The sequence below is a fragment of the Xyrauchen texanus genome, chromosome 46, assembly GCF_025860055.1.
Source record: "Xyrauchen texanus isolate HMW12.3.18 chromosome 46, RBS_HiC_50CHRs, whole genome shotgun sequence".
NCBI lineage: Eukaryota > Metazoa > Chordata > Actinopteri > Cypriniformes > Catostomidae > Xyrauchen > Xyrauchen texanus.
Window position 1 is genome coordinate 24,331,096 of NC_068321.1, and position 21,664 is coordinate 24,352,759.

The 21,664-nt window shown below is 39.1% G+C and overlaps 1 protein-coding gene across 2 annotated transcripts in view; it reads right to left on the bottom strand.

The window, feature by feature from the left end:
• The window catches only part of LOC127638083 (cadherin-related family member 5-like), a 38,408-nt gene that overhangs the window by 1,858 nt on the left and 14,886 nt on the right, over positions 1-21,664 (bottom strand). Inside the window, exons 3-14 of one of the 2 annotated variants that reach the window (XM_052119426.1) lie at positions 11,350-11,409; positions 10,999-11,088; positions 10,773-10,862; positions 8,812-8,913; positions 8,216-8,380; positions 5,789-5,879; positions 5,520-5,617; positions 5,107-5,313; positions 2,485-2,598; positions 2,319-2,385; positions 1,491-1,688; positions 762-937 (exon numbers count right to left, since the gene is read on the bottom strand). In XM_052119426.1, coding sequence (XP_051975386.1) covers positions 762-937; positions 1,491-1,688; positions 2,319-2,385; positions 2,485-2,598; positions 5,107-5,313; positions 5,520-5,617; positions 5,789-5,879; positions 8,216-8,380; positions 8,812-8,913; positions 10,773-10,862; positions 10,999-11,088; positions 11,350-11,409 — 1,458 coding nt within the window. The remainder of the gene's footprint in view (positions 1-761; positions 938-1,490; positions 1,689-2,318; positions 2,386-2,484; positions 2,599-5,106; positions 5,314-5,519; positions 5,618-5,788; positions 5,880-8,215; positions 8,381-8,811; positions 8,914-10,772; positions 10,863-10,998; positions 11,089-11,349; positions 11,410-21,664) is intronic. The other variant, XM_052119425.1, reaches the window with a different exon arrangement.

The following is a 21,664-nucleotide window of genomic DNA, read 5'->3' on the forward strand; positions in this document are numbered from 1 at the left end:
AATCCATCCATCCATCCATCCACAATATTTCATGTTCAGTAAATCCATCCATCCATCCATCCATCCAACCATCCACAATATTTCATGTTCAGTAAATCCATCCATCCATCCATCCATCCACAATATTTCATGTTCAGTAAATCCATCCATCCATCCATCCAACCATCCACAATATTTCATGTTCAGTCAATCCATCCATCCATCCATCCATCCACAATATTTCATGTTCAGTCAATCCATCATCCATCCATCCATCCATCCATCAACAATATTTCATGTTCAGTCAATCCATCCATCCATCCATCCATCCACAATATTTCATGTTCAGTAAATCCATCCATCCATCCATCCAACCATCCACAATATTTCATGTTCAGTAAATCCATCCATCCATCCATCCATCCATCCAACCATCCACAATATTTCATGTTCAGTAAATCCATCCATCCATCCATCCAACCATCCACAATATTTCATGTTCAGTAAATCCATCCATCCATCCATCCAACCATCCACAATATTTCATGTTCAGTCAATCCATCCATCCATCCATCCAACCATCCACAATATTTCATGTTCAGTCAATCCATCCATCCATCCATCCATCCATCCACAATATTTCATGTTCAGTCAATCCATCCATCCATGAAATTGAATGATTTGTTGTTCAGAGGCATCTGTGAAACGTTGAAAGTCAGCTTGACATTCAACTAAAAACACAACATATATATTTGTGTAATGGTCATTTATTATGAACTTACATTGCTGCGGAAGTTGCTAGCCTCAGACAGTTTCTTCCAGTCTGCCTTATGGCCCTTGACGCGGTGCACCAGCAGGCCGATAGAAACCAAGCAGACGATTATCACCACAGCCAAACTGGCCCCTAAAGCTGCCATATCCTCCGATCTATACCCACCCGATCTCATCTGCGGCCCACCTGAAACACAGGACAGGTGAGACACACTTTGTTTTTAGCATGCTTGGGTTTACCAATTGCCTTGACTAATTTGGCTTGATTTTAGTAGACCCTCGAACACAGTATTAAGCTGGTTTGCTGGTTTTGGCTGGTTTAAGCTGTTCTAGCGTGACCAACTGATGTGCCCAAAACCCCATTAAAACCAGGAAACGGACCTCCCTGACCAGGTGAGTAGAGCAGCAAACCATCTTAGGCTGGTTTAAGATAATTTTCAGCAGAGCTTAAATGGTCAGTATCCAAAGTGTCCAGTATCATAATGCAACCTTGATGCAAATCAACCTTAAACCAGCCTAAATTGGTGTTCTGGTCTTAGTTGGTTTTGCAGCATTGTCAGCTTGGTCTGTTGGCTGGCTTTAGAGGCCAGCTAAATAATTTGACCACCATCTTAGGTGTTTTTATGTATTTCAGCACAGTTTGATGGTATTTTATGATAGTATGCTATTTCGTCACAGTATAAGACATAACACACCGCAAGAATTAGCAAGGCCAGGAAGCTTAGCGTAAGTAGGTGTACCTGTGGTGGGGCCAGGAGTGGTGGAGGTGAGGGAGTTAGAGGTGGAGGTGTCTGGGTGAGGGGTGGAAATGGTGGTGGAGGTGGAGGTGGAGGTGGAGGTGGAGGTGGAGATAGAGGTGGGGATAGAGGTGCTTTCTGTTAGCGGTGTTTCAGAGGTTATGATAGACGTTTTCGTGACCATAGTGGTCGTGGGAACCCCTAAAGAAAAAACGGATCACCAGTCAAGAGCTTTGCTGAATTATATGAAATTCCATCCAATATTTGGCCCCAAAACATCTTTCCTTGTTTTTAAGCAAAAAACGCTTTTTATACCTGATTTATGCTTAAAATAAGAACCAAACCAATGGGGTAAGAAAATAAAGTTAATTCAAAATAAATAAAAAAAACATCATAATATTTTAGGCAATTTTGCCTCTCAGGTAAATGGATCTTATATTCAATGATTTTAAGATAATAATAAAATTAAAAAAAACAACAAGACAAAGAAAATTATTTTTGGAGGGTTTATGGTATTTCCTTGCAGATTCTTTAAACATGCTGAATTGGGCATTGTAATGACGTTCAGTGATGTTCAGAGATGCTCAGCTAATCTCTTGAATGGCCGGAAATGAAAATTGATTTAGCGCAACCCTGGCAGTATCAATGTATCCATGCATCCCTCACCAAAAAGAGCAAACTTATTGCTTAAAAGCCAGCTGAAAGCCATCCAAAATTACTGTGATTAGCCCACATTTTATTAGCCACTCTTGATTAACCTTGATTTGGATTGCATTATGAGATCATAATGGGGTGTTGTCTTGGTAGCATGCAATGTTGGTCTGGTCTTACCTGGAGTAACCTCGACTGTAAGTGAAGCAGTGCTTGATTCATCATTAGTAGTGTCAACTACCCTCATCTGAGCCACATTGAATTACATAGAGATAAATATTTCAGTCAGAAAGTCAATGATTAATTAATGTAGAAATTGCATTAAACATTGTATATAAGCTCTCACTTGTAATTTTACAGTGCCAGCAGTAACTGCCTTTGCCATGAGTATAAAGCCTTCTGGAGTTATCGAGAAGTCAGTGCCATCCACAATCTCAAATCTAATGTTATTATTCACCCCCTATGAAGAAAGAAGTCCAGCATTTGACTCCAGAAATATAAAGATTATGGGCCTTATGAAACACAAATAGTGAATTTTTGAATAAATAATTCAAAAACTATTCCTAAATAAACTGTAGCACTGAATCGAAGGTGACGATTGGTGTTAATAACATAAGAATGATTAAATTTGATGCAACTATTTACATGAGAATTGTTTTACAAACAATTTAGTGTACTCCAATTTACATAACAAATTTTACACAAGATCATAATTAGGTTTATGAATTATCTGATTTGATAGTAAATGGAAGAATGGCATTTTTACATATCTAACCCTAACTAATCCTAGCATTGTAGTGAATTACACAATTTACCGGTGTGTAAAAATGGTTTAACGAAAGATTCGATTAAATGCATCAATTTACATAGAATGGTTTTATAAATAATTCAGTGTAATTCAATGGTAAATGGTCTACGGTATTCAAAGCACTTTACACTGTGACTCATTCACCCATTCACACACACATTCATACACCAATGACGGCAGAGCTGCCATGCAAGGTGCTAGCCTGCCATTGATGGCAACTTGGGGTTCAGTGTCTTGCCCAAGAACACTTCGCCATGTGTAGTCATGTGGGCCAGGATTCAAACCACCAACCCTGCGATTAGTGGCCGACCCACTCAGTGTTGCCAGATTAGAAATGTCGAAGTATCGTACCAAAACCTCAAAATTATCGTTTTTTGAGAAAAATTATCGTACACGAACCAAACGCATAAAATATAGCTATTTTCCAACCATTTTATTTTCCAAATAATTTTACAGCCAATTTAAACAAGCTGTGTAATACGCTCACACTAACTGGAGGAAGTCTGAATACTTAACTTTTTTTTGCCAAAGTGCAAAAGATATGCCGACAGTCCACATTTTGAACTAGACCTTAAACTATGATACAGAGAGAAAAAAGTGCACAATTAATACTAGAAAGATTCAAATTCTATCTCTAAGTCGCTGTCATCATCGGATGCCACATCCACTTGTGCTGTGTTGGCAAATGTTGTTGGTTGGGGAATCCTTTTACGGATTCCCCAACCACTTTTCATGAGTTTTTTAAAACCGTGATCTCTGCCACCATTTGGACGTTGCAACAACGACAGACTGCTTTAGCATCGTTTCCTGGGACAGGTTTTAGCCATCCTGCAAAAGTGGTGTCTTTTTCCCACTCTGTCCTATATGTTTGTGGCCTATGCTTACTTTTCCGCTGCTGTTCAGACTCTGCCTTCCTCTTCGCCCCTCCACTGTCCTCACCTTCCCTTTCTGAACTCATTTTTTTAGCACTTTACTGCTTCGTTTTGTTAAACTGATCTGTCTTCTTCGGCAAAACTGTAGTGTAGTGTTGACATGTGGTGCCTGTGTGTGTGTGTGTGTGTGTGTGTGTGTGTGTGTGTGTGTGTGTGTGTGTGTGTGAGTGTGTGTGTGTATATGATTCGGGGTCAGAGAGAGAAGCGGTAGGATGTGTGTTTGGACGAACGACTGAAAACTCTGAAATTATCGTACATTATGGGATTTTTTTCATTATTGATCGTACATCGTACAGAGGTCAAAATTATCGTACAAATACAATAATTATCGTACATCTGGCAACACTGGACCCACTCTACCAACCGAGCCACAGCCGCACCAATTTACTTAACAATGGTTTTATAAACAATTCAATGTGAAAATTTACTTCAGATTGGTTTTTATGAAGTATACAATTTGACAATATAGGGAAGAATGGTTTCATGAACTATTCAAAAACCATTATAATTTAGACTGTTGCATTGAATTGAATGCCGCAATTTATGTAAGTATGGTTTTTATGAACGATTCAGTTCAATGCATCATTTCACATAAGAATGTTTTTTGAACAAATCAATTGGATAATTTACATAAGAATGGTTTTACAAACTTAATTGCTTACTTGAGAATTGTTTTGCAAGCAGTTCAATGTAATCCAGTTTACAAATTCAATATGAATGTTTTTTTGAATATTTTAATTCAGTGCAACTATTTATTTAAAAATTGTTTTAACACAATTTCAATTAAATGCCACATTTTATAAACAAATGATTTTACAAACAACTTAATGTATTCCAATTTACATAACAATGGTTTTATGGTCAATTTATGCAAGAATAGATTTACATGTTATCCAATTCGACAAAATACAGAAAAATGTTTTTATGAATGGTCCAATTCAACAATCTATCCATAAAAAGGTTTTTTTTACGCTCGATTCAATTAAGTCCTGCAATTTACGAAAGAACAGTTTTCCGAATTATCCAATTAGACAATGTCCGTAAGAATAATTTTACACTTTACGATTTCGACAATTCGTTCTGCTCATGTTTCATGAATGAGGCCTTACGTTTTACCCCATAAAGGGAATATGCTTTATAGACTAGCAGCCAGTTAATGTGCAGGTCGATATGCGAGTATGCAGCTCTGGGAATAAAACATGCTCAAACGTTCTCTCTGAGTTCTTACATTAGAAAAGTCTTCATCTGTAGCCTGTACACGGAGGGCCTTGTTGGAGGTTTGGCTCTCCAGTACTAGACTGTCCACACCTGCGTCCTCTGAGATAAAACCTTCGTAACTGGGATTCACAAATATCGGAGGATGCTTACTAGTCTCAACCACCCTTAGGATGACTGTGGTGGTGGCATACTGATCAATGTTCTGTGCTTGAAATGCCTATTGAGACAGAGAAGAAAGTTGGGTTGGGAAGCAACTAAAGATGATATTTGAGGTCGATCACTCGATTAATACACTTCTATGTATTAGAAGCTTCAAAAATACTGGTACACCAATGTTGCTGCTCATTGCTGGGAGATAAAACGCTAATATAAAGCACATAATTGCACATTCAAAACAGAATGGTGTACAAATAATGTTCTCACCATAACTGAAAGAACGATAGGACCTGCTACGCCTACTGGTTTTAGCATTGTGATGATCCCGGTGTTAATGTTGATATCAAATGTTCCATCATCATTTCCTAAACATGGACAAAAAATAAGAAAATGCAGTCACCGATCAGTCACTGAAATTGAGAGTTGTGGACACAACCATTAATTAAGGGGTTGCCCACTTAATTTTGGGCATGTAGTGTAACTTCTTTATACTGTATAAACCCATGAGGATCATAATATGAAAGAATAAATCTTACCTCCAAGAAATGTATAACCAATGGCCTCATTTCTGCCATTGTCCCCATCAATCGCAAGGATTGGACCTGGCTTCAAAGGTAAAGGACCTACCTGTAGTGTACAAAAAATGTGTCATATGTTTATCTGGAAAACGTCACGGCTAATGCTTTAACTCTAGGTCTGTTCAGTTCACTCGTTGCACAACAAACACTAACAAACACCAATTTTCAATGAGTTTTGGGTTTTTTGGATCAGTTTGGATCAGTGCATTTACTCCCCGTCAGAAGTTTCCGGCTTCCGATAAAGAACATTCATTGGGTACTCGCAATTGGGTGTTTCTTCAACTTCAGTAACTTTTTTGTACTGTGGAAGTCTTGTTAAAAAACACTTCATACTCTCACTAGTTGATATAATTTGTCTACTAACAATGTCCATCAGTGTATATACATGCAACATGGCAGATTTATGTCATTTCTGTCACTTATTTTTGAAAGTCATGAAAATTCCATGATTTCCAGAGGAAATTACACTGATGGAAATGACATTTTTTATGGTTTTAAACCAAATTTCCGACTCCTTTTTCTTGCTTAGGCTAATTTCATAGCTAACGCTTTATGCATCCTAAATACACAAAAGTAGATAATATTTTCACACTTTTTGCATGCTTTTGCTAAAGATCTACTCACAGCTGATATTTACCTTACATTTTCTTTGTTTTCCTCAAACATCACTTGTATTGTCTCATATATCAAACATGCTCTTCACTTTTGTAAAAAATAAATTTAAAAAAACGTATAATTTTTGCAAACATTCATAGAAATAATTTTGAAACAAATATTGAAATGGTTTATTTTTATTTCACTCTTTGTTTAGATTATTGTCATTTAAAATATGTAATTATTTATATTTTATAATGGATTGTCCTAATACTCTAATATTGAAAGTCTGGGACTGGGACAAGGATAATACAATAGTTTAATATACATTAAAGGCATTTAAAAAGTAAAACTATTAAATAAATTGCTGGCCTGGTAAGAAGTGTCCAAGTCAGTTTTAATGTGACTATTTAAATAAATAAATAAATAATAAATATATATATTTTTTTTAATTAGTAGAAATCTGTTTGTTTTAATAAAAGTCAATCTCGGTACACGAAAGTGCCCAAAGTTGAAGAAACACCCAATAACAAGATGGACCTGAAGTTCATGAACTTTTAGATTCAGCTGTGTACCATCATGATTTCCTGAGCATGGACGTCAAGAAAAAAAAACTAAAATAGCAGCAACGTCAACAGTTAGAGGTAATTTGCACAATTTCTGTATGATATTTTATTTTATTATAGCCACAATGTTTACTGATGCACTTTCTGTGTTCTTAAATATTTAGCAAAAACTTATATTTGTAAAAACATAGAGGTTAATTACTGAAGTAATATAATGGAAAAAATATTCCGTAAGCCTGAACCGCCAAATTCACTAGGTGAAATAGTTTTTTTTAGGTGTCTTAAGCCCCGTTCACACCGCAGCCGGCATGTTTCTAGACTTTGCGATCTGTGCCGCTGGTGGGCGTTCTTAGTGCGTCCGCTGCTCTGTTATTGGCGGACTGCACAACTGGCCATAGTAGTGTTTGAAATGCTGTTTACAGATGGTAGCTCAGCGAGTATTGACGCTGACTATCACCCCTGGAGTTGTGAGTTTGAATCCAGGGTGTGCTGAGTGACTCCAGCAGGTCTCCTAAGCAAACAAATTGGCCCGGTTGCTAGGGAGGGTAGAGTCACATGGGATAACCTCCTCGTGGTTGTGATTAGTGGTTCTCGCTCTCAATGGGGCGTGTGGTGATTTGTGTGTGGATTGCGGAGAGTAGCATGATCCTCCACATGCTGTGAGTCTCCATGGTGTCATGCACAACGAGTCACATGATAAGATACAAGGATTGACGGTCTCAGAAGTGGAGGCAACTGAGACTTGTTCTCTGCCATCCGGATTGAGGTGAGTAACTGCGCCACCACGAGGACCTAAGTAGTGGGAATTGAGCATTCCAAATTGGGAGAAAATGGGATAAAAAAAAAAAAACTGATGATATTGCCGATAAACTAAGACATCATACTAATTTGACAAGGAATCAGTTCTTTCTCCCTAAGGCACTAAAACACCATAAAAAAATATATATATTTCACCTCCTGATTTTTTCTTTTTTCATGGTGCAATTCAGGGCGTCTATAAAGTATTCTGTCATCAGCAATAAAACTGCGCATGGATCCATTTTGCCGTCATTCGCGTTGAGTCCGAGCACGTGTGACACACAACTCCCAATTACATTAATTACATATCTGCAGCATAATCCAACAGCTGACTAGAATGTTTGAAATGTTGGGATTTCTTGCTTAGCTTAACCACTACAGTATCGCATCTATCTACATCTTCAAAAGCACTGGAAGGCATACCCACCGTTTGTTCGGTTAAATCAACCGTTCCTTCATAGCCAGAGTTCAGGCACACTTTGCTTGTGCCGATCTCCATTTCTGTACAGGGCTGAAACCACGGTGGACGATTGTCAATATCTAAGATATTGACAACAATGATGGTCGAGCTGGTGTGGGTGTCCTGGTTGTCCTGAAATCATCAAGAAAACGTATTTACACACTCTACGTTCAAGATTAATCATGTAAGGTGGGCAGTGACCCCCCTTTAGACACGGCCATGTTGGCTGCACTTGTATCATGTTTGAATGGGTGAGATTCAAGATATTTAGTGAACTCTTTTGTGACTTTAATTTTGGTCTGTTCCTCACAAGTCTATCGTATAGCTTTGGAATACTTGGGAAATAGTTTTCAAGATGTATGGACTACATTTATGATTCTTTTATTATACTTTTTCACATTGTTAGAGCTTGACAATAAAAATCACTGTCTAGTTTTGTTCTATTGAAAACTCTGAGATTATCTGGATATTCTGCTAAACATCTCCTTTTGTGTTAGACGACAGGGTGAGTAAATAATGTATTTTTTTGTGAGGGAGAGAAATCTCCAGGACAACTTACTCACCTGTGCATATAGCGTCATTGTGACTTTTTTAACTTTGTCATAATCCAGAACTTTTTTCACCAGTATGTCAGGTACTGAAAAGGTCAGCAGATCAAATTCTCCCTGAAAGAAAACAGAACCGATCCAAGGGCCTTTTTTAGACAGATTTAGTTACATGTTTTTGCAACTGTGCAAAAATGAGTTCCAAAATGAGTCCTAACGGAATGTGTTCAGCATTCTAATTGGAATATTGGGCCATCTGGCAACTGTCGAATAGTAGGACATTCCAAGACCAGTAGGGTTCTAATAAACATCACATAGTATCCAATAGAAGTTTCTGTGTACATTGCAAAATAAACTTAAAATATCAAGATATTTATTCTCTGAGAATAAGTCTGAAAGGATTAGTTCTCCCAAAAATGATTTTTTTTCATTGTTTCACAATGGCAGTATATGGTGACCACCTCTTCAAGCTTCAAAAGAAACAAACTGAAATCGAATGTATTATTTAGTGAAAATGTTCTCTGACCGTTGATCTCCTGTGTGCGTTCATGATAGAGCATGAGAGCAACAGTTCATGCAGCTCCCTCACGACATTGGGGCGTTCAAACAAAAACCCTTTTGTTTATCTAAAAACAGGTTCTCCACAGCGATAGTGACAACAGAACACAACACAGCTGCACACAAAACAGAGAACAGAACTTACTAAACATGTCTGAAGTGTTTGTAGTTGAAGAATTGATGCATTTCTATGCCCAGACTTATTGTTTTTTACATTTTTGGACCGGTGTCATTTCACAGGACGGAGTTACCCATGTGAGGCCGACAATAGAAAACAAGCGATCGATAGTATTTACCGTCGCTCTTCACTGCTGGTTAGGACAAAAAATCTGATTACCATTGAAAATATACTTTTTATCACATGTTGTTTGCCGTCAGGTTAGGACACGGTGTGACTGTGGCTGCCTGTATCCTCTATGTTTCTGTTTGTTTTCCGAATACTCATTTAAAAAAATAAATAAGGCTGGGCATAGAAATGCATCAATTCTTCGACTACAAACTCTTCAGACATGTTTAGTAAGTTCTGTGCCCTATCATGAACGCTGCACAGGAGATCACTGACTGGTCAAGTGTTTCACTAATTAATACATTCGATTTCTGTTTCTCACCAAATCTTATTGTGTACTTTAATAACAATTAAAGCGTGCTGAGTGACTCCTAAGCAACCAAATTGGCCCGGTTGCTAGGGAGGGTAGAGTCACATGGGGTAACCTCCTTGTGGTCGCTATAATGTGGTTCGCTTTCGGTGGGGCACATGGCTACTTGTGCATTGATGCCACGGAGAATAGCGTGAAACCCCCACACATGCTATGTCTCCGTGGTAACGCGCTCAACAAACCATGTGATAAGATGGCGGATTGACAGTCTCAGGCGCGGAGGCAACTGAGAAACGTCCTCCGCCACCCGAGGACTTAGAGCGCATTGGAAATTGGGCGTTTCAAATTGGGGAGAAAATGTGGAGGAAAAAAAAGATAAAGAAAGAGAGTCATGTAGGGTTATAACAACACAGGGGTGAGTAAACAATGACTGAATTTACATTTTTGGGTGAACTAATCCTTTAATTTTACACATTTCTGTTTCTTAGGTAAATTGTATTTTATTTTAAGGATGTATATGTTTACTGGAAAATAAGATAATTAGGGAGTGGTGGTGGCGTAGTGGGCTAAAGCACTGCACTGCTAAGCAGAAGGTTGCTGGTTCGATCCCCACAGCCACCAACATTGTGTCCTTGAGCAAGACACTTAACTCCAGGTTGCTCCGGGGGGATTGTCCCTGTAATAAGTGCTTTGGATAAAAGCATCTGCCAAATGCATAAATGTAAAGATAAACAACAGGATTTTTATAAAGTATGAAAATGATGTACACATTCATTTGGGGTTTTTGTTTGTCCACAGGAAGCAGTAATAGCCCCTCAGATGTACCTCAGGTGACTCCAGACGATAGCTGAGGCGATCATTTACATCATCATCTGTTGCCGTGATTCGTGCCACACTGGTATCCACATTTGTTAACTACAAAAATCATTAATAGTTTTACATTTTAAAACAGTCATGAACAAATGCAGAAAATGGAGTGACGATCAAGTAAACCTTACAAAATTAGAAACATAAGTTCAAAAATAGTCAAATGAGAGATCTTGTCATGTACCTCATTGACTTCAAGTGTATACTGGCTCTGTTCAAAAACTGGTGGATTGTCGTTTAAGTCATCGACAATGATCTTCAGTGCTAATTTGGTCTAAAAGATAGAAATATGACATGCAGGAGTTTAATTGACTTTAACAGTGCAGCAAACATCATAAATGCACAGAGGGAAACAACAAGTAAAAAGAATATAGGTTGTATAAAACATTAGCTTAACTTGTTCCACAAAAACGCACATTTTCCATACATATTACAACCTATTACAATATTACATTTTACATACATAGAACATATTACAATACGAGATATGTTTTTAATTGATTGAAATGAAATGCCATTTAAAGTGTTTACTCACATTAGAATCAAGTCTTGTACACTCAATATCCACCAAATAGGCAGTATCCTTGTCAAATGTCTAAGAAAAACACAAAACATGTTATCGGTAATTTAATATATAAAGTGCGTTGACATGAGGTGACGTGTTTACCTGCTACAAATGCTTTTTTATACAGTAGCTGGTATATAATGGTTAAACACAAGAGCAGATTTGTTTTTCGTGCTTACCTCATAGTCCAGCACAATATTAGCTTTGAGACTGAGGCCTGTAAGACTGAAAAAACCCTCTGGTACCTCATGAGAGATTCTGACCGTCACATCATTTTCAGCTATAATTGTTGCAACTGTGTCACCGATACTGTTGTTTTCCTCCACAAAAATTATATTACCGACTGGGGCATTTTCCAAGGAGCAAAGTTCTGTACCTTTCAGAGAAAGTGACATAATATAATATATTTTATAAGATTACATGTATGATTCTGACCACATCTGAAAACATGAATTTTAAAAGATTCAGTTTTTGGTTTATACCTTAAGCAAGTGAACAAAAACTGCCACTGGAACAAGACAAAATTCACTCTGAAATGGGCACATTTGAGAGGGTCTACTTGTTTTAAGAAAACTTACAAAGTAATACATGTAGAGAAATGTGTTTTATACTTGTAAAATAAGAGTATAGGTTTAGATTTAAGGTTTAAGCATTTTAAGATTCATGCATTGCTAGAAGACCACAAAATGTGTTTTTATTTTTAATTAAAAAAAATTATAAAAAATAATTTTATACGGAAGCTCTGAACCGCAAGATGAAAAAAAAAAGGTACAAAAAAAAGTTGCTCAGTTCGTTCCTGAGCCTAGAAAAATAAAATAAAAATTCACTCTTCCAAAAAAAAATGTAAAAAAAATAATAATTAATTCTCTTAAAATAAAAAGTCACCATTTTTTTTTTTTTACCTTGCGGTTCAGGGCTTCCGTAATTTTAAGATTTACGCATTTTAATTTAATAACATTCCATCAAATTGAATTGGGTAATCATTTATGAAATGAAACAAAAATAAAAATATTACATTTTAAGTTTCATTAATTTGTTATTATTAAACATTACACAATTCAATTTGATGGAATTTTGTTAGAAAAGATGTGTTTATAGCCATTATATTGAATCTATTATATTTTAGCTATTTATTTTTTTATAAATCGGACGAGTAATGCAGTTGTTTAATAGATTTACTTGTAAAATTGACCATTTGCGCAATTTTATATAATTAAGCTGTTCTTCTTTTTGTTCTCATTACTGCTAATCAGTTTTATTTTCCATTAAAAGCCAATGAACATCTCTTAAACAAGATACATTTACATAGAGGTAAATAATTGCCAAGAGAATGTACAATATATTGAATATACCGTCATTTGTGCTCCTTTCCTTTAAAAAATACAGTTTAGAGTTTGTTGTGGGGGCCCCCTGAACCTTTGGGCCCCTAGAATCGCCTCAATCCAGGTGACGGAGGACGAATCTCAGTTGCCTCCACGTCTGAGACCATCAAGACCGTCAACTGAGTCTTCCAATGAAAACCTGATCATCTAATATTGTTCAACCTAAAAAACCTTAAGCACTTACCGCTTTGCGCTTGACTGAACGTGCCCAGATTGACAATAACCAGTAGACAGAAAACAACCGCAGAACCTCTAGGCCTTAAATCCATTTCTCTTTGTTAGATGATGGATCAATAACAAAGGAATATCAAAAAGGATCCCTTTGTTCCAGTTCATTCACTGCTCAAATAGAGCGTTCACGAGTGGCAGCTAATGTGCTGAAACTGTTTTCAATCTTAACCTTTGAGACGGACGCTTATCTCTGATTTATTGGCCATAAATATGACCAGAAGTTGGACTTTTGCCTCATAGACATTAAAGTGCCTGTCTGAACTATCTTTTACATGTACATCTCTTAAACAGTAAGCCACAACGACAACCATGTTGACAAAGGAATAATTGTCATTATTTGTGCACTACAGAGGGTACAGCATCCGTGTTGTTTCCAAAATGTGATAATCCAGGCCATCGACAAATGTGCGGATGAAACATCCATTGTAATAGATGACATACTGTACGTCTATTACTACCCCCAATGGAAATATTTGCTCTTTTCTTATCGCTCATGAGACTTTTTAAAGGGATAGTCCTGGTTCAATGCAAGTTGAGTTCAATCGGCAGTATTTGTGGCATAATGTGGATTACCAAATACAATTTTTCTTTAAAAAAAAAGCAAAAATGGAGGTCACAGTGAGGCACTTACAATGGAAGTGAATGGGGCCACTTTTTATAGGGTTTAAAGGCAGAAATGTGACACTAATCATTTTATAAAAGCACTTACATAAATTCCTCGGTTAAAACTTGTGTATTATTTGAGCTGTAAAGTTGTTTAAATGTTTACAGTCGTTTTAGGGTTTGTTGAGATTACATTGTCATGGCAACGAAGTTGTAAAATTGGTTATAACTTTACACAGAAATGTGTTGTAAGCGATTTTATCACACTAAAATCATGTTTACACACATATTGTTCATGTTTTGTTTCAATACTAATAAAATGGTGAGTATTTTAATGTTTAAGGATTGGCCCCCATTCACTTCAATTGTAAGTGCCTCACTGGAACCCAGATTTTAAAGAAACGAAGGGGTAAGTCCGTTAATTTTCGTGGTTATCAATATTATGCCACAGATGCTGTCGATTGAGCTTAACTTGTGTTGAACCTGGAATATTCCTTGGAAATTGTATTCCGTAAAGTGTTAAGTGAATGTGGATAGCTGCAGTCATTTTGGTCTCGGAAGTATTTGATGAGAATCGTTACAGGATAAATTGTAATCTTTGAATTTTAATTGCAGACTTCTTAGCAAATCAGAGCACAGTTTGAGACATTGTTGAGATCTCTTCTGAAAGTCCAGAGGAGAAACATGACTGGAGGCTTTTTCTCACGAGACATCTAAAGAGAAAGATATTATTGCTAGACAAGCAAACATCATGGGGACAGGAATGCAAGCTGATTCCTGATTAACTTTTTAATGTTTAGTTGGTGAAGTATACAGCCAAATAATGGGCATGTGATGATGCCAATTCATGCCAACATCAATGGACACAAGTTTTACTTACATAACTAATCTTCTGGAAACTGACTGGTGTCATCTCTATTCTAATCTGTAAGCTCCCATTCAAGTACAGTAATGCATAACTAGTGCATTATTATATTACTTGAACACAATTACAATGACGAAAAACACTATAAGGAAACAAAATTATCTGATAGTCCATCCTATGACTGGCCGCAAACAGATGATGATTGTAAGTGTTAGTCATGCACATTATTGTGTACTGAAAGTTTTCTGTAAAATCATGTAGGGTAATGAAGTTCTTGTGTAGTATATTATAGAAATTAACTTGTGCTTTTGAAGAGCTAATGTGTGATTTCATGAAAAAAATTAAATAATAAAAAATAAACAACAACTATTAACTGAAGAAGCAGTTTGTAAATTTAATTTGAGCCTGAGAACACAATCGTGAAACTACATTTGGAAACATATTGTCTCAAAGAAAGCACACCAAATCTGCAGGTAATTTGTTTGGCACAATTAGAAAAAGTCTTTGTTTATTCAAATATGTACAACAGTTTGTCATAAAACATATTTCACAATGTTACAGCAAACTGATTCAGACATTTTGTGAAATTGGTGTCATATTTCTTTATTGCTGGACAGTAAACCGACATGCCAGTCGAATACGTTACTGGTACACGTTTGGACACGAATACTGTTTCATCAGGAAAATCAATCTCTCTGATTCTCCTCCAGAGCCACTGCAAAGACAAAAGAGAGCATGCATCATAATCATGCTGTACATGAAAGCAATGCACTGTAAAGTTTAAATGTCATTCATGTTACTACATTTGGGAGCATTCTCTTAGCAAATAACAAACTGTTATCACGGTACTTATTACTGAGTTTGCTATACTACTAAGAGAAAACTATATATGTTACCTATCAATATATATATTCTCACGTTAAATTATATTTGAGTTTGCTAACTGCTAAGAGAAAGCTTTGTATGCTATGTTGCGTTACGTTTAACAATAATCACGATTGCTAACTGCTAAGAGAAAGCTATGTATGCTATGTTGCGTTACGTTTAACAATAATCGAGATTGCTAACTGCTAAGAGAAAGCTTTGTATGCTATGTTGCGTTACGTTTAACAATAATCACGATTGCTAACTGCTAAGAGAAAGCTATGTATGCTATGTTGCGTTACGTTTAACAATAATCGAGATTGCTAACTGCTAAGAGAAAGCTATGTATGCTATGTTGCGTTACGTTTAACAATAATCACGATTGCTAACTGCTAAGAGAAAGCTATGTATGCTATGTTGCGTTACGTTTAACAATAATCGAGATTGCTAACTGCTAAAAGAAACCTATGTATACTATGTTGCGTTACGTTTAACAATAATCGAGATTGCTAACTGCTAAGAGAAAGCTTTGTATGCTATGTTGCGTTACGTTTAACAATAATCGAGATTGCTAACTGCTAAGAGAAAGCTTTATATGCTATGTTGCGTTACGTTTAACAATAATCGAGATGGCTAACTGCTAAGAGAAAGCTTTGTATGCTATGTTGCGTTACGTTTAACAATAATCGAGATTGCTAACTGCTAAGATAAGGCTATGTATGCTATGTTGCGTTACGCTTAACAATAATCGATATTGCTAACTGCTAAGAGAAAGCTTTGTATGCTATGTTGCGTTACGTTTAACAATAATCGAGATTGCTAACTGCTAAGAGAAAGCTTTGTATGCTATGTTGCGTTACGTTTAACAATAATCGTGATTGCTAACTGCTAAGAGAAGGCTATGTATGCTATGTTGCGTTACGTTTAACAATAATCGAGATTGCTAACTGCTAAGAGAAAGCTATGTATGCTATGTTGCGTTACGTTTAACAATAATCGTGATTGCTAACTGCTAAGAGAAAGCTTTGTATGCTATGTTGCGTTACGTTTAACAATAATCGAGATTGCTAACTGCTAAGAGAAAGCTATGTATGCTATGTTGCGTTACGTTTAACAATAATCGTGATTGCTAACTGCTAAGAGAAGGCTATGTATGCTATGTTGCGTTACGTTTAACAATAATCGTGATTGCTAACTGCTAAGAGAAAGCTTTGTATGCTATGTTGCGTTACGTTTAACAATAATCGAGATTGCTAACTGCTAAGAGAAGGCTATGTATGCTATGTTGCGTTACGTTTAACAATAATCGAGATTGCTAACTGCTAAGAGAAAGCTATGTATGCTATGTTGCGTTACGTTTAACAATAATCGAGATTGCCAACTCCTAAGAAAAAGCTATGTATACTGTTTCATAACCTTTTACAATTATCGAGTTTGCTAACTCCTAAAAAAAGTTATGTACACCATGTTTCATTACGTTTAACATTAACAGAGTTTGCTAACGGCTAAGATAAAGCTATGTATGGGTACGTTTAATTATAATTGAGTTTTCTAACGGCTAAGAGAAAGTTATGTACGCTACGTTTCGGTACGTTTAACATTAACAGAGCTTTCTAACTCTGAATTAGAATTAGCAAGGCCAGGAAGCTTAGAGTAAGTAAGTGTACATGTGGTGGGGCCAGGAGTTGTGGAGGTGAGGGAGTTAGAGGTGGAGGTGTCTGAGTGAGGGGTGGAAATGGAGGTGGAGATAGAGGTGGGGATAGAGGTGCTTTCTGTTAGCGGTGTTTCAGAGGTTATGATAGATGTTTTCGTGACCATAGTGGTCGTGGGAACCCCTAAAGAAAAAACGGATCACCAGTCAAGAGCTTTGCTGAATTATATGAAATTCCATCCAATATTTGGCCCCAAAACATCTTTCCATGTTTTTAAGCAAAAAACGCTTTTTATACCTGATTTATGCTTAAAATAAGAACCAAACCAATGGGGTAAGAAAATAAAGTTAATTCAAAATAAAAAAAAACAACATCATAATATTTTAGGCAATTTTGCCTCTCAGGTAAATGGATCTTATATTCAATGATTTTAAGATAATAATAAAATTAAAAAAAACAACAAGACAAAGAAAATTATTTTTGGAGGATTTATGGTATTTCCTTGCAGATTCTTTAAACATGCTGAATTGGGCATTGTAATGACGTTCAATGATGTTCAGAGATGCTCAGCTAATCTCTTGAATGGCCGGAAATGAAAATTGATTTAGCGCAACCCTGGCAGTATCAATGTATATCCATGCATCCCTCACCAAAAAGAGCAAACTTATTGCTTAAAAGCCAGCTGAAAGCCATCCAAAATTACTGTGATTAGCCCACATTTTATTAGCCACTCTTGATTAACCTTGATTTGGATTGCATTATGAGATCATAATGGGGTGTTGTCTTGGTAGCATGCAATGTTGGTCTGGTCTTACCTGGAGTAACCTCGACTGTAAGTGAAGCGGTGCTTGATTCATCATTAGTAGTGTCAACTACCCTCATCTGAGCCACATTGAATTACATAGAGATAAATATTTCAGTCAGAAAGTCAATGATTAATTAATGTAGAAATTGCATTAAACATTGTATATAAGCTCTCACTTGTAATTTTACAGTGCCAGCGGTAACTGCCTTTGCCGTGAGTATAAAGCCTTCTGGAGTTATCGAGAAGTCAGTGCCATCCACAATCTCAAATCTAATGTTAGTATTCACCCCCTATGAAGAAAGAAGTCCAGCATTTGACTCCAGAAATATAAAGATTATGGGCCTCATGAAACACAAATAGTGAATTTCTGAATAAATAATTCCAAAACTATTCCTAAATAAACTGTAGCACTGAATCGAAGGTGACGATTGGTGTTAATAACATAAGAATTATTAAATTTGATGCATTATTTACATGAGAGTTGTTTTACAAACAATATAGTTACTCCAATTTACATAACAACAGTTTTCTGAACAATTCAATGTGAAAATTTGCACAAGATCATAATTAGTTTGATGAATTATCTAATTTGATAGTAAATGGAAGAATGGCTTTATGAAACTTTCAAAAATCCTTTTTACATATCTAACCCTAACTAACCCTAGCATTGTAGTGAATGACACAATTTACCTGTACGTAAAAATTATTTCAATTAAATGCATCAATTTACCTGCATTTATTTGCATAATTTCAACACAACTGTTATGTAAAAACTGTTTTATAAATAATAATGTGTAATATAATTTACATAACAATTGTTTTATAAGTAATTCAAGGTGAAAATGTACTTCAGATTGGTTTTACGAATTTTCCAATTCGATAACATACGAAAGGAATGGTTCCCCTTCTGTCGCTCTCTCCACGTTGTGTCAGAGAAGCGACACTAGGGGTCTCTCTTGAGCGCCGATATTCACCTCTGTCTTATGAAAAAAGGCCAATGAGAAGTTGGCAGACGGTAATTGCATATCTCGCCCCCGGACATACAGGTATTTAAGCGGGGCGAATACGGGAGTTCATTCAGAAAATTTCTTCGGAGCCGATGGTCGTGTCTGCATTTGCTGCGAGTTACACGGCAGTTCCTGTCATTCCTCTGCTGCATGATGTTGGATCTTACGGTGCACAACAGCGGCTTTCTCCTGTTTGCACGGCTGTGCATTCCTGCCCCTGGGCGCTTTGACAGCGCAGATAAAACTCTCACGAGTTTTTTCAATAAAAGAGTGATTTTATTTAAAAGAATAATTTCCTCTAAGAGAGCAAAACACAGCGGCGTTGAACGTCCTTTTAAGGACGCGTCTTTATAAAGATTCCTTTCCGCCCCTGTGTTGTTCCTGGATGTGAGTGCTCTCCACTTCAGACGCCACAGGCGTTGTCTCGTGATGTCTGGGTAGCGATCACACCGAGGCTGCGTTTTGTGGATGGATCATGTTCTCACTGCGAGAACATGTCCATGACAACGATGCGGTCGCGGCTTGCTTACAACCACAAGCAAGCCACTACAGCCGCCGCATGAGCCACAGCCTTCCCACAGGATTGAGGACGATGCGGCTGGCGATGGAGGCGATTTGGGGATGGCAGCGGGTGCAGCTCTGCTGGGTAAGCCCCCTCGGACCACCCGCGCCCCGACACGCTTGTTGACTACCGTCCGTGCTCGAGGCAACAGCGGCTCACCTAACAGCCAGTCTGCTTACCCTCTAGAGACAGAAGCAGATGAGCTCGCCGCGGCATCGGAGGGCGCGGTTTGTGACGCTGAGGACTCCCCTTGGGCTGCCGCTTTCGGGCCTGCACGCCCAGGCTGAGGCCGACGCGCAGATGACCGACATGCTTTCCCGGGCAGCCACTAGCGTGGGCTTGGATTGGAACCCTCCATCCTCCCCACAGACGCCGCATTACCTGTTCCACACCGCTGCGAAGCCCCGCCGGGTACGCTCCAAAATACTCGTCCCCTTGGTGCCCCTAGCACAGAGTTTAGAGGCGTTGCTTTCACTGCCCAACCCGTCACTCTGGCTGCACCGGACCATTTGACTCGGTTACCCTTCGTGGGCGTCCATTGGTTTGCAGTGGTAGACCTGAAGGACGCATACTTTCTCATCTCAATCCGCCCTCGTCATCGACCATTCCTAAGGTTCGCGTTCGACGGCCAGGCGTATCAGTACAAAGTCCTCCCCTTCGGCCTGTCTCTGTCCCCTCACGTCTTCACGAAAGTCGCAGAGGCAGCTCTTGCCCCACTCCGAGAAGCCGGCATACGCATACTCAATTACCTCGATGACTGGCTCATCCTGGCCCCCTCGCGAGAGTTACTATGCACGCACAGAGACCAGGTGCTCAGGCACCTCTGCCGCTTGGGGCTTCATGTCAACTGGGATAAGAGCATGCTCACCCCGGTTCGGAGCATCTCTTTTCTCGGCTTGGAGTTGGACTCAGTCCCAATGACAGCACATCTCTCCAACGAGCGTGCTCAGTCGGTGCTGAAATGCCTCGCTTCCTTCAAGCCAGGCACCATGGTTCCTCTAAAATGATTCCAACAGCTCCTGGGGCATATGGCATCCTCCGGGGTTGATGCATATGAGACCACTTCAGCGCTGGCTCCAGACTCGAGTCCCGAGACTCGATCTGCGTTGGCACATCAACTGCCTAGAGCTGCTGGCTGTTTTCTTTGCCCTGAGGAAGTTTCTCCTGTTAATTCGAGACAAACATGTCCTAGTCAGGACAGACAGCACCACAGTGGTAGCCTACATAAATTGCCAAGGCGGAGTACGCTCCCTCCACATGTCACAGCTCGCCCGTCGTCTCCTCCTTTGGAGTCAGCAGCGACTCAGGTCACTGCGTGCCACTCTCATCCCCGGCAACCTCAATGTGGTAGCGGACGCGCTGTCAAGACAAAGCTTGCCCAGCGGAGAGTGGAGGCTCCACCCCCAGTCGGTCCAGCTGATCTGGGATCGTTTCAGCAAAGCCCAGGTAGACCTGTTTGCCTCCCAAGAAACCTCCCACTGCCCGCTCTGGTATGCCAGGACAGAGGCTCCCCTCAGGGCAGACGCTTTGGCACACAGCTGTCCCGTGGGGCTGCGCAAGTACGCATTTCCCCCCAGTGAGCCTTCTTGCACCGGTGCTGTGGGGGGAGGATGAAGAGCAAGTCAGGGAGGACGAAGAGCAAGTCATTCTGGTGGCCCCCTACTGGCCCACCCGGACTTGGTTCTCGGACCTCACGCTCCTCGCGACAGCCCCTCCCTGGCGAATTCCCCTGAGGAAGGACCTTCTTTCTCAGGGATGGGGCACGCTCTGGCATCCGCACCCAGACCTCTGGAACCTCCACGTCTGGCCCCTGGACGGGATGCGGAAGATCTAGCAAGCCTACCATCGACCATCATAGATACTATCAACCAAGCCAGAGCTCCCTCTACCAGGCATCTTTATGCCCTAAAGTGGCGCCTGTTCGCAAATTGGTGTTCTTCCCGGGCTGAAGACCCACAGAGGTGCGCGGTTAGGTCAGTGCTCGTGTTTCTACAGGAGAGGCTGGAGAGGAGGCTGTCCCCCTCCATCCTCAAGGTGTATGTCGCTGCTATCGCGGCTCACCACGACACAATAGACGGCAAGTCTCTAGGTAAGCACGACTTAATTATCAGGTTCCTAAAAGGTGCCCGGAGGCTAACTCCCTCCCGGCCTAACCTGTTTCCCTCCTGGGATCTCTCGATCGTCCTCACAGGCCTCCAGAGACCCCCCTTCGAGCCGCTAGATTCAGCTGGACTCAGGGCCATCTCTCTCAAAACTGCCCTGCTGATCACGCTCGCCTACATCTATTTGGACCGCACGCAGAGCTCTAAACGTT